General features: G+C 39.6%; 1 protein-coding gene across 3 annotated transcripts; it reads left to right on the plus strand.

Moving 5' to 3' along the window:
* The first annotated feature begins 807 nt into the window (after positions 1 to 807).
* Positions 808 to 12,795, plus strand: zgc:123010 (uncharacterized protein LOC641500 homolog). 3 transcript variants are annotated; one of them, XM_061039774.1, is made up of 16 exons: positions 808 to 1,033; positions 5,001 to 5,083; positions 5,166 to 5,246; positions 6,442 to 6,492; positions 6,588 to 6,836; positions 6,996 to 7,109; positions 7,919 to 7,964; positions 8,151 to 8,244; positions 8,337 to 8,478; positions 8,592 to 8,696; positions 8,878 to 8,968; positions 9,076 to 9,109; positions 9,597 to 9,674; positions 9,830 to 9,932; positions 10,273 to 10,394; positions 10,488 to 12,795. In XM_061039774.1, exons 1-16 carry the CDS (start codon positions 976 to 978, stop codon positions 10,621 to 10,623), a joined length of 1,587 nt encoding a protein of 528 aa, XP_060895757.1. In that variant the 5' UTR covers positions 808 to 975; the 3' UTR covers positions 10,624 to 12,795. The 3 variants fall into 3 exon arrangements, with proteins under 3 accessions (XP_060895757.1, XP_060895758.1, XP_060895759.1); XM_061039775.1 differs by having other exon boundaries at positions 809 to 1,033; positions 8,154 to 8,244; XM_061039776.1 differs by having other exon boundaries at positions 809 to 1,033; positions 6,588 to 6,794.
* Positions 12,796 to 13,610: the final 815 nt, after the last annotated feature.

The raw sequence follows: 13,610 nt of genomic DNA on the forward strand, positions 1-13,610 counted from the left end.
ATAACTATGAAATCACGATTAATTGTGCAGCCCCAGAATATAATTACTTTATTGATCCCAAACTGGGAAATTGTGGCGTTACAGCAGCAGGTTATCCAACACACAATATGAGTAAAAAACACAATGTTAGCAAATCTAAACATAATATAATATTAAATACAAAGTAAATAAGCACTAAAAATATCAAAACTAAGAATGTGAATATATACAACCAGGATTTAACTAAGCATTACTAGTCTTAAATAGGAAGATTAAATATGGAAGATTAACTGTAAATGTGCAAGAACAGAGTCGTAAATGGCTGTAAATTAAATATGAAAGATTAAATGTGCAAAAACAGAGTTGTAAATGGTTGTAAATTAAATATGAAAGATTAAATGTAAATGTGCAAAAACAGAGTTGTAAATGGAACCCAGCTGACAATAATTTAATAGTTCAGCATAACAAAATGTGTAAAAAAAAAAAAAAAAAAAAGACCTGTTTATGTAATGAAAAGAGTCTAAAAGCACTGCTGTGATTGCAGTTGGCCAAAGAAAATATATTTGTATTGTATTTTTGTGAACCTCGAAACACTTCTTTCTTCTTTTACTATATTTTACTTTAAATAACAGTTTTATGCCTTTGTATATCAGTGGTGGTGATGAAATGGTATTTAATTATTTTCTACATTCTTTGTTAGCTTCAAGAAACATAAACACACTTCACTCTGCACTGGCACCGGAAAAAGGCTTGAACCGTTCAACTCATTCAGTAATCGATAATGGTGTTACTGTGCCTTTAAGACGCTGCTCAGGGTGGACCTAACGTCTGCAGTTGACGCTCAGGAAGTGGACTCAACCACCAAAGATTCCCACAGATCCGATAGCGATTGTCCCGATGTCACAAACGTGTTCACTGCTGAACTAAAAAAAAAAAAAAAAAAAAGCCTGTTTCGAGTGTTTTTCCTTGGAGGGATTACCGAGAGGATAATGCTGGATGGTTGCGCTCATGAAATTCACCAGAGACATATGCAGGCTGCTGGGACTCGGGAGCGGTAAGACATGCCCCAGTTTTCAAAAAAAAAAAAAGTTTTTTAAAACTCAACCGCAAGTTCAGGGGAAGTGATAACGAAACGAAGGTGACAATGAAACCGCTGATAATATAATCTAAAACTTACTCTTTTTTTTGACACTTGCATTGTCTGGTAGTGTTTTTTTTCTTAGTTTGTGTTTTGTCGTGAAGTTCACATTGAGTTCTTGCTCAGGCAGTTACACCCTTACAGCTTTCACCTCTCTTCCAAGTCCGCGCAGTCGGTGCCAAACAACTTAAAACACACTTTCACGGACTTTTCAAAGCAGTCAAGAACTCACTCAGTCCGAGTATGCATTTAAGAGCAGGGAATGAGCGTAAACAGTGAAAAAACTACTACAGATTAGAGGTTGCATGTTGGTATGATAACAATGCCTCAAATGGGTGGCAAAAGCCCCGCAGCCATGAACATGCAGGGCCATATTTAGAGTGATGTGAGCATCGGGGTTGTGCGTCCTCAAACATGTCATGTGCCTGACACTTTTAGTTCCTCTTCTTGGCTCTGTGTTGTCACAGCATGCCTAGTTTACAGGCTTACTGTTTAAAACCTCATCAGGGACGGATTGGCAATCTTTCAGTAGCTGTTTCAACACATCTGTTCATGATGATCTATGATGAATATATCTGTCAATTAAATGCATCTTTTTTTATTTGTACACTCTAATCGAGTCAAGCTTATTCAAATTACAATGTTTCTTTAAGTGTGTTTTGTTAATGAAACTGTCTGTTTGCAGACTTTTGCTTGACAGACTGATGATTCAGTTGACATGTTACTGTTTTAACCATGTAGAAACACCTGTATCAGTTTACACATGCACTGAAAACACACACACACTTGATTAAGTAGTGCTTGTATTGGTAAGAGGGTGTTAACTTTTCTATTTATTAAATGTTTACTTGTATACAACAAGTAGGAAGCATGTCAACCGATGACTCACCGCAGCATTTACAGACATCTAAAATAAAGTCCCGTCCCTAAAGGGCCTTTAAAAAAAACAAAACACCAATCAATAAGTAATACACAAAACAATACAATAAAGAATATTTTAGAGCCTATAGGTCACGATGATGTCACAGTGTTAGCTGGAGGCAAAACTAAGTTAAACTAGAGGGGAACACAGATCACCTCCACAGGGTAGAAGGTGACACAGGAGTCTTAAAATGTTGTGTTGTTGGATCGTGCCAAAATAGAAGGAGTAATAACAGTCATGTCTGAAAACTGAAATTCGACCGTATACCAGAAAACGACATGTAACATGTTGCTAACCTCGTAACATAGCTAACATAACAAATGTGTCTAAAGGTTGTTTAACGTTTGGCCGTCATTACATGTTTAACAGTCACACAGATATCAGTTGTGCAGTTAGGTGAATGACAAACACTTTCAAATAGAAGCCGTAGGTTCATGGCCATGTGCAGTTTGTTGTCATGATGTAGGTTGTTTACTCTGTTGACAAAGACCCAAGCCTTGAACATGGCTGTCTGCTGTCCTTGCCACTGGCTGGCCAGGACTTTGGACCTCATTATTTAAATCTTAGTATTTACAGATGTACACATGACTTACATGATGGTTAAAGTTTGAGTAAGATATTTCACGTACAGATAAAGCTGCTTGGCCTAGAGACCAGTCACTGAAAGGCACCTTCATGAGATCGTGGTTGTGTTCTTTCTCTCTTTGTGCGATAGATTGACTCACAGTGATGAAAAAGAGCTGTGAGCTTGATTTCCTGGTTAAAAACGCCCCATCCATGTTGATGCACTGTTATTTAGAATTCCTGTGGAAGGAGCTCACCTTTCAACTCAACATTAACTCAGGCCGTGTCCTTGAAAGGGAGAAACAGAGACTCTGTTGTTGTGTTTGTCTTGGATCGTTATTAGAAGGCAGGCATTCCTTTATGGTTAGGATTTAACATAAAACGTTGAGTCAGCTAACGGGATGGAGCCGTGCTTCAGCCGTGCTCGTTTCATGACATTTGAGAATCGAGTCAGACACGGGCTGCTGAAATGTCTTTCACTTTCTCGAGACAGCGACTCCCAAGTTATGTGAGGGTCTTTACTAAAGAAGGGCTGCAAATAACAATCTTTTTCATCATTGATTCATCTGTCATGATAAAAAGTCATAGAAATGCAACAAATCCTCACATTGAAGAAGCTGGAGGAAGTTAAAGGTTTAACATTTTTGGTTAAAAATTGTGTGATTTTCCAAAAAATAACTATCCCCAGACAGGACCCAAAATATTGAGAATAAATAAATCTCTTTTTTTTTGACATTTCAAGTCACTACAAATATTAATTTAAAATGTTCCTTTGAATAAATGTGTGTCCGATCTGTCAGTAAGTTTACATGCCGTTAGAAAATGTCAATTTATTCTGTAAGCCCGACTTACACAATAAATTGACAAGTTGTCCATGTTTTCACAGTTTGCCTTACAACCAGTTTGCTGAAGGCCCCAGTAGTAACTATCTGAAAGGGGGCGTATTGTCACCTGCCTTAGCAGGGATGGACACTCGTCAATAAATCAATTCACCCCCCGATGTACCCTGGGACAAGGACAGTAGTCCAATTGAATGGCACAATCGAGCTCAACTTAACTTTGCATGTAAACGTACTGAGTGTCAGTCAGCACCACCCTTTGTATTTAGTTTTTAAGAATGTTTCATCAGGTATGAATGAAACAACCAATCGGGGATAGCTTTCCTGTAACTCGCCCATCACAGCGACTTTGTGAGGAGAATGTTTGGGTGACATGGCAACAGTCAAGTTAGAAACTATCATCCCCATTGAAATGTTCATGATCACATTTCTTACTGCGGCTTGATGATTAAGTAATTGTTTTGTCTCTTTAGCAATGTCAAGGACACTCAAAACAACAAATGACGAAAGTGTTATGGATGTTAGTCCTTCTGCAATTATACTCTTAAGTCTTTTTATAGAGCACCGTGGTTCTACAGAATAAACACAAGAGGAAGGAGAAAGAGCGAAGTCGCTGCAGTACTTGTCCTTAAGAAGTGTTGTTTCTGATACTCGAAAAGTGAAACTGTACTGAGCAGAAGAAAAGTTCCAATCACTTGCATCAATTACTAGCCAGCCACAATATGAGTCACAGACAAAGTATGCATTTGTCACCGATCTGGAGATCTTTGCTGAGCAAAAAGAAATCTGACACTGCTGAGATTCCTGCACGCTCCTGTGTGTACGTGGTTTCCTTTTGTCTCACAATCGGGCCTAAATAAGCACCAGGTTTCTGGTTTGATCTGTTGTAAGCACCCCGACACTCAAACATCACTTCAGGGCAGTGGTTGTATTCTACCAAGTTCCTGAGCACAGATTCTCGTGTTCTCAAACAGCCCGACAGAGGCAGCTGTGTGCTGCATGTTAGGCCTGTGTGTGAGGGGGAAAAGTTAAAACACATCTTCCTCTCTGAAAGACACAAAGAAACAACTAGAGGTTAAATCTCACTTAGCAGTTTCTCTGTTTTCTGTCAGCATGATGTCATCCTTCCTGTCTCCACCCAGTGTCATTTAGTTTTGTGCTTTCGGTTATCAAAGGTCATAGTGGTTAGACAAATTTGTTTGCTATCCAGATGAGTTATTTTTCTCTTTGCCAGGTTTGAGCTTTTTAAAGGTAATGATTGCCCTATTGTAAAGCCCATCATGTTCCTTTCAGGTACATCATGAAATGAACATGATGTACCTTCTCGTTTTTTTCATAGAGGATGTTTGCAGCTAAATGTTTTGAAATACATCAGACGGCATGTTGTAGATTCATATCTGGTAGTCGTAGTGTGCATGCATGTTGTGCTCACTGTGCAGACTCTTCTAATCCTGAATCATTTTGGGACATGTGTTAAATTAGAGCTGAACACAAGGAATCAGAAGACGGTGTATTCAGGTTGTTAAGAGCTATTTCTTATTTTTAAATTTCCCATCAGGCCCCCCTGTCCAGCAGCAGGAGGAGCAGATGGACTGCGGTGCCGCAAACCCTGACCCGAGCGAGGATGCCACTTTGTCACAGGTAAACAAATAGTGTCAGAGCGACAGGGCATCGTGGGATGGTGGAGGTACAATGTGCAATGTGCAACTCTGTGTGTGATTAGGATGCATTAAATGGAGAGGAGGACCTGAGTGAGGAGGAGAAGGCCAGAAGAAGGGCGGAGCGACGCAAAGCCAAGAGGAAGGTGAGGGCACAAATACTTTAACACCCCTGAAAGATTTCTACCTGATGAGTTAAAGACTAACTTACTTAAAGTCAGGGATAGAATCATGCACTTTTTTTTTTTTTTTTTTTCAATCGTCCAGATAGAAGCAAACCTTTTGGCTTTTTAGAAAATATTCCTGAAAGTGATGTTTCTCTGTTACCATCCTACATAGACCTTGTTATGTTTTTTTTTTGGCCCTTTTTGCCTTTCATTAGAGGCACAGGACAGTGGATAAGAGTCCGAATCAGGGAGAGAGAGAGAGAGAGAGAGAGCGAGAGAGAGAGGAATGACATGCAGGAAAGGAGACACAGGTCAGATTTGAACCCGGGGCCGCCCGCTTGGAGGACTGTAGCCTCCGGGAGCGCGCACTAACCACTGAGCCACCAGCACCTCGAGGACCTTGTTATGTTTTACCTGCTTGAATAATGAAGTGCTATTCTAAATCACTTCTTAAATAATTTATTGATATAGAATAATGTTATGGTATTTTACAAGGCAGCATTCTACTGATACCTGGATGACAAGTATCTGTTCTTTTGAATTTCCCTCGGGATCAATAAAGTATCTATCTATCTTTTAAAATACAAATTACAAAACTACCAAACTACATATACGTTACATCATTTGGTCAAACAAAAAAGGGGACAATTTATTTCAGTCATTTATTTCAAATCTCAAAATGTATAATTTCTTACCACAGTAAACTATATTATTAGTAGTGTAGTCCAAACACATAAGCATCCAATTACTTTTGTGGACCTTGAGACAGTTTGAGTTGGTCGGGTGTAGAAAACATTTACTGCCATTGTCATCACAAAAACATGGAAAACAGATGTTCATGAATTGATTTCTTGGGAACTGATTTCATAGTTAAAGGCTTAAAAGTACAAAATATTGTAATGTATTAAATGTAAAAAACTTGCAGTCATGTCGTTACATGAAGAGTCTCATGTTTTATCTCATGCTCTGTTGGTTTATCTTTGCAGACAGATCCTTTCATGTTGTTATTTAGTCTGTCGATCCTAATCTAAGGTTTAGCTCTTTTGTGTGATGTTTTTGTTGTTGGTATCGGTAAGTTACTCTGTTTTTATGTATGTTTTCTTTTTGGATCAATAAGGTTGTGTTTTTGATTGTTTTTTTTTTTTTTAATTGTCACATCCTTTATCTGTTTCAGCGCCGTCGAAAACGCAAGAAACAGGAGCAGGTTAAGCAAAATGAGAACCGGGTAATTATCACATTACTTCTTCCAGCAATGCGCAGAACGTTTTCTTTTTACTGTGAATAATTATATATATATGTATATGTGATCCTGTACTCTAGGATGATGAGGAAGAGGACGGAGGTGCAGAGTCTGAACTAGATGACAGCGAGTCAGACGCAGAAGCTGCTGCTGAAGATGAGAAACAACAAGTGCAGAAAGTTGAGGAACAGGATGCAACATCTGCTGCTTCACACAAGGATGTGGCCGCTCCAGTCATGTCTCCTTCAGGAATCAAAGGACACCAGAAGACTCGATCTACAGAAGAGGTATTGGCTCTGGAGTTTAACACGGTTTTCAACAGTATGCAGGTAATAACTCTAGCCAAACACTCGAGCAGAAACTCTTCACATTAGCCGCTTCACCTCTCATTTGTGACTTTTCTTTTCGCTCTAAAGATGCATGCTTGTAGTCCTTGATGACACAGAATTGATCACCAGTGTTTGACAACCAGTATGTTTGCCTCACAGGAGCCAGAATGGGATGTGAGCAGTGCCTTTTTTGCTAATGCTGCTAGCCATATCAAACCCAAAGGATCCAGCCGCAAGTCCAAAGAAAACAAAGAGAATGAGGCCAGGAGAGAGGTGAATGAATGCTGTTTGAATGGATAGTTCAAGATGAACCTGTTTTCTGTTTTCCTTGTGACTGAAAGGGTGATAGGTGGAAAAAGTGGACTCTGGACTATGAAAGTCTTTACAGCAGTGTTTGGAATGTGTGTATGTGTACGTGTGTGTTTTGACCTACTTTGCCTCAGCTGTGGGATGATTCTTGGACCTTGGTCCTCTGTCATTTGTATTAGTCTAAACCATTGTAGGTCGGATTAAACTTGAGCCAAAGCGATATACTGTATATATAAATTAGTTAGCAGATACTATTAGCACATATTGTCCAATGCAAGATCCATTGGTTAAGGTGAATTTGATTCTGATATGCACCGTTCATTAAAAACAAAATACACACACACACACTACGACAAAAAAACACCCACTCAAATCTCAGCGGTGAGAAAAACAAAAAACTCAACCTCCATTTCTTTTTCATCTCTTTCACTCAAAGTGTCACTTACTGTATATGTCAAATAACAAACACAGACCTCATATCTCAAATATTGATCCATCCTAATAAGTACAGCCCATTCTTCACAAACTGAGACCTCACCATCAATGAAATCATGAAGTTTATATATCAATTTCATTTCATTTCTTGGAGACTTTGATACCCATTAAAAAAAAAAAGGGAGTACAGAAAAATAAAATGAAAGAGCAGCAGGTGGATTAAAGTGAACTAAGTGTTTGTATTACTCCCCCAGATGTTTTCAAGAGTGCTCAGAACTGAATGATCTGCTCCATCTTCACAGCATGAAGTGTAATGAATCTATTATTTATTCTTACAGACTAATGGAACTGACACCATGAACAAGAAGAGCGCCTCACTGACAGGTGAGAAAGAATTCCTGCACAGCGGTGTTTGTAAACAACCTTTTCATTTGTAGGTTATTCATTGAAAAAGAATCAAACCCTTTCAGAGTGAAGTTATTGATTACACGTAGCTTTGTACAAGCATGTCAGGCAGCCCTCAAGGGGCCTGACTCACCAGAGAGTTATTTACAAGCTTTTTCTCTCTAGCAGAAAAAGGGATCAAGCTGGTGCAGGAGGGGCAGTACGCACAAGCCGTCAGTATGTTTACAGAAGCCATCAAATGTGACCCAAAGGATAACAGGTATGTCATGACTACTCTATAACAAAGTGAGTTCAAACATTGATGACACACAGATCATTGTTTTTTTTGCATTTGTTGATCCCATCCCTCAGGTTCTTTGGGAATCGTTCCTATTGCTACTTCTGCCTGGAGCAGTACCCTCAGGCTCTGGCAGATGCTGAGCGCTCCCTTCAGCTGGCCCCAGACTGGCCCAAAGGATACTTCCGGAAGGGCAGTGCTCTCATGGGCATGAAGGTAGGAACAGGCTGATGCTACCGTGGGATGTAGCATGTTATCAAATCACGTTCTCATACTAAAGCCTTTGTGTTACAATTGTCAGTTTTTTTAACTTATTATTGTGTTTTCAGCGGTACGGCGAGGCAGAGAAAGCCATGGAGCAGGTGCTCAAACTGGATAAAGACTGTGAGGAGGCTGTCATTGACCTCTTTGACTGTAAAGTGCTGCAGTTAATGGTAAATAAACCCGCAAATAAAAACCACAGTGTTTCCTGTGAGCGTAGCTGTGAATGAAAACAACCAGAACGTTCTCTGAGCTTTTCATTTTTAAGCAACAATGTCAGACAAGTCATTTTGACATGAAACTAAAATCTATTATTCATGACTAACTTTTTATTTATCTCATTTCTTTCCTCAGGAGCTTGGTTTTGACGAAGGGCAAAGCATCCTGCTCCTGGAGAAGTTTTCAACTGTACAAGCTGCTCTGGCATCTTCTGATGTCGCCAGAGGTAAGTTGACATGTTCACATTTCATAAGGAGGGCCTGCATGTTCTCTTTGTAACGCATACAGCCCTGTGCTTTGGATTTTATGAATGAAGATGCCTTTTTCTTGCAGCTGTGAGCCAAGATTCGTCAATTGTGCAACCAGGGTAGGTGACCGTTGTTTGTCTGAAATAAGCATAAGGGTCAGATGGGCTTGTAGTTGGTCGTGTGGTTATTTGGAGCAATTTAACAAATGATAGATCAGAACTGTACTTGAACTTGGAATCGGTTGCAAGATACTTTAAATCTTCGGGAGCTGGTTTCCATTAATGTTTTTAAAGGTCGTCTTAATGATCTGGAGGCAGAAACATCTGACTGCAGATGTTTTAGCTAACTTGTATTGCCCTTTTTGATCGCTTTGTTGCTGATGACTTATGACAGATTCTGATGAACTGGTTCTTTTTGTGATTCCTGTATTTATGTTCATTGTTGTTAAGTGTTTTATGTCTGAAACCCTGTACTTGTGCTGCTGCCTGTCTTGGCCAGGACGCTCTTGTAAAAGAGATTTTTAATCTCAATGAGACTTTTTCCTGGTTAAATAAAGGTTAAATAAATAAATTATTGCGTTCATTGACATTCTTCTCTGTCCTTCAGAAGTCCCTGCCCGTCTTTGTGGGTTGGAAATGTGACGACGGAGCTAACTGAGAAACATCTACGGGACCTTTTTAAAATGTAAGACTTGATGCTAATTTTATGACTTAAAGTCACTTTTTGTAAAATGTTCCTAATTCATTCCCAGCAAACCCTTTTTTGTACCTGCGTGGACAGAGAAGTAATATTTAACCAAGGTAGTTATTGACTTTTCTGTTGTTTGCTTTGCATTGTAGGTACGGTGAGATTGAGAGTATCCGTGTGCTGCATGAGAGATTTTGTGCCTTTGTAAACTTCAAGAATGCAAACATGGCTGCACGTGCCATGGAGAAACTAAATGTGAGTACTCATTTGTGGAGCAATTGAAAAAGAAAAGGTGTTTGATAGTAGATCAATCATTCTTGTCAAATAGTCTCTGGTTCCAGCTTCCTAAATGTAAGAATTTTCTGCTTTTCTTGTGTCACTTTTTTGAAAAAGAAGCAATTGGAAAACAAAATATAAGGAAATTCTCAGGAGGAGTTTCCTTATATTTTGTCATTTTGAGGACTAAACACTTTAAACGGTTGATCTTGAAAATATCAGTCAGATTCATCGGTTGCAGCCCTACTCGTTTAGTCTCCTCTTGATTGTGTCTCCTTTTAATAAACATTGTTATGGAGAGATGTGTCCTTTCTCACAGGGTTTTTGTGTTGAGAACACACGTTTAGTGGTGCGCTATCCTGACCGGCGCACTCAGAAAGTCCTCCCTACTCCGCTCAAGACCTGTCTGCCCGTCACACAGCAGGCAGGGGCGGCTGCAGGGTAAGAGGCACTCTTTAGAAACATTAAGTCTCGACCCATTAATCACACTTTCATTATTGGAAGGGTAATAGCTGTGACACTTTCTCTGCTCAGACCTCGACGACGTGGCCCAGTGAACGGAGACGAGTGTTACTTCTGGAGAACCACCGGCTGCCATTTTGGGGATAAGTGTCGCTACAAGCACATTCCTGATCAGAAAGGCAAGGACAGGAAGCCCTGGCAGCCTTGAACTCTACTTACTCTCCGCCCCAGTGTTGTGCAGGAAACTTGGACCCACAGACTGAGCCAAAGGAGCCGGCACTTGCTGGACCAGTTTCTCTAGGCTAAAAAAAAATGTATTGTAGTGAAATGGACCAGAATAGTTCAAGGATCAGAGCCAAAACTCTGGCTCCAAGGCAGGGGTAGTCACTCGCATGCAACAAAGGACTTGGAGTATTAAGGTTTTGATTTTAACCGGAAACTAAACTATATTGCTTTAAAGTACAACATTCACCAGAGGGCAGAACAAATCCTGCTGGTTTTCTGCTTTGTATTGTAACCCTTCTATGCAAACGGTGACCCATTCCTTCTTTAAGGGATACAAACTAACCTCACAGTCCTACACCACAACGAGGAAGTGAAACTGCCTTGGTCCTCTTTCTAAAGAAAAAGCAATGACTCTGATTTCACTCTCAGCAGTAATGAAAGGCCACGGTTCATCAGTGACATTTGTGGTGGCGATCCTTCTTTAGAAGTTCCATCACAAATCAGTGTTCATCCCGAAATTAACAGCAACATGACATTTAAGTTTTTTAAACGGCTTAAATCGATCTACATGTTATCAGTTTGGGATGTTTTTGAGATGAATGGTTTTATTCTGTGGCATTTCTTTCTTTATTTTTTTGATTGATTGATTGATTGAAATGTCAGGTGTGAATATCGTCAGCCCTGTAAACCATAGGAGAGCCAGTTGCGGCTCTGATCCTCGTGCCCAAAGCAGAAGAAAAGCTTCAATCTGTTCCTCAGAATAAGAATATGCAAAAGGATTTCCTGGTACATTTGCATGGAAGACATCACAGTGCTTTGTGTCTATGCAAAGAACATAAGAAATGCAGACTCAGGCAGAAGTTGTCTGGTTTGTTAGTATGTAAGACCGATATGGTAATGTAAGTGGTAAACTTGTTGATACTACAGGACAGTGCCTTAGAAAACGCCATCGTCAGACACACACACACACACACACACACACACACACACACACATTCATGACCAAGTGCGTCATGATGCTTTAAGCTCCTGTGAGGAACTTTGAGTCTGTGCATTCATTGTGGACAAGAAGTCTTTTATTTGTGAAGGTTTTGTTTTCTGATGAAAAATCTGACCCTTTTTTCTTTTTAACAGTCAAATGTTTCACTCATTGAGAATCTTAAATAACTATGTAGAAATGATCAGTCTTGTAGCTGATAGTCTTGTTTTTTTTTTGTAGCTCATTAAAAGATATCAGTATTAATTTAATTCAGTTTCATAACTAGCTATAATTTCCTCCCAGGAGCTTTAAAGGTCCAAAGAACTTTTGAACCTCGTGAGTCAGTGTTTATGACATTATGTTATGGGGTCTCTATTTCAGTATTTCAATGAACCAAAGAATGCTTCATCTAATTGCTCTGCACTGAAACCTATTAGTTCTTTAAAGTTCAACACTAGACGAACTCAAACTCAACTCGAACTCAAGTGTCTGTATCATCATCTAGATAAAAATAATTACAGCACCCACCCCTGGTCCAAGTCCACACTACGTTCACTTGCAAACCATATACAACATAGTGATTATTTATTTTCCTATTTATGCCTTTGTTTTTTTTTACAACAAACATACCTTAATTTACTGGTCTTTTTGTCTCTACACTTTATAGAAGGTGAAAGAAACATGTTTCTACAAGTCCACTCTTGTGCTTTCATTCTGGCATTAAGAAGCCAGCATCACTTTCCCCTGCTGCACTTCTACTTTTCTCGCAATCACTTTCTGTCTCGTTGCAAAAACATGTGAAAAAGGAATTGGACAGCACTTGTGGGGTAAGTCAGCGTATGACTGGTGCTGTTTACTGTTGTTGCTCAGTTCGTTTAGGCATGCAAACTAATTAAATGTGTAGGATTTTACCATTTCACGTTTTTGATTTCATCTTAAGGGTATTTTAAAAGTTATAAAAGGTTTTCCCTGAGTAACATTTTTATTTTCTTGGTATGTTTAAGTCCTACCTGTTTGTATCTTTTTCAAACTGTTTCAGGAAATGCATTTTTAATTTTGATGTCAACTTCAAGAACGAGCACTGCAATCCTGTTAATCTTCCAAATATTTTTAATACCGTCGTTACTGCACTGCAAAAAAATCTTTTGTATTTAATAAATATATTTGAACCACCTATTTCTGAGTTTCCACGTGATATTTGGCACAAACTGAGGAAAAGTGTCTGAGACATGCAGGTGTTCTGCTAAGATTTCATAAACATGAATTTTGTGACATCATTGGTTGTTTCCTTGGCTTCCACAAGGCGGCAGTGTTGCACATGAATGGTTTGCACCTTAAACATGACCCTGACTGAACCAGCCTATGCAAAGCATAGACATGTCTTTTTTTTTGAATCCCCAGTAACTTACACTTTCCTCTAAGTCTTTCCTGATGCTCAAACCCCTGAAGAAGTAAATCAAAGTGGGCCAGACTGGTGTGGGGGGAAATATGGTAACTCTGTCACCACTGACAGGAGACACTTGTGTGGCCAGCATAAAAGATGCATCAGGGAAGCGGTATCCGCCCAGACCAGTTGAGGACGGAGAAACGACTAGCTGTACTGGGACAGTGTGGGAAAATCAACCATCATGCCACATATGTTTAGAGCAGAGATGGACTAAAGCCCGATGCCAGCTGTGGATGCATGAGAACTACTGTACATGCAAGTGTGAGAATGCTGAAAACTTGGAAGTGGCACTCCACAGATCAGAACTGGTGAATGAAATCTCTCTACTCATTTATACAGGCATACAGGCAAAAGCTACTGATTTAAAGCAGCAGCTGATTTCACATTTTTTTATCATTTTCAGCAAACCAATATAAATGCTGTGCAGGGTGCTGGATAGCCTAGCATTTATGCCGCATGCTCTATGTACGGAGGCTGTAGTCCTCGTCGCATACGGCCGTGGATTCAAATCTAACCTTGGCCCTTCGCTGCATGTCATCCCCCG

The sequence above is a fragment of the Labrus mixtus genome, chromosome 6 (genome assembly GCF_963584025.1).
Source record: "Labrus mixtus chromosome 6, fLabMix1.1, whole genome shotgun sequence".
Classification (NCBI taxonomy): Eukaryota; Metazoa; Chordata; class Actinopteri; order Labriformes; family Labridae; genus Labrus; species Labrus mixtus.

Coding starts and splice junctions, on each gene's coding strand:
- zgc:123010 (XM_061039774.1), top strand. CDS start 976: ATGGTTGCGCTCATGAAATTCACCAGAGACATATGCAGGCTGCTGGGA. Junction 8,245..8,336: donor TGTGACCCAAAGGATAACAG/GTATGTCATGAC, acceptor CCCATCCCTCAG/GTTCTTTGGGAATCGTTCCT. Junction 8,697..8,877: donor GTAAAGTGCTGCAGTTAATG/GTAAATAAACCC, acceptor TTCTTTCCTCAG/GAGCTTGGTTTTGACGAAGG.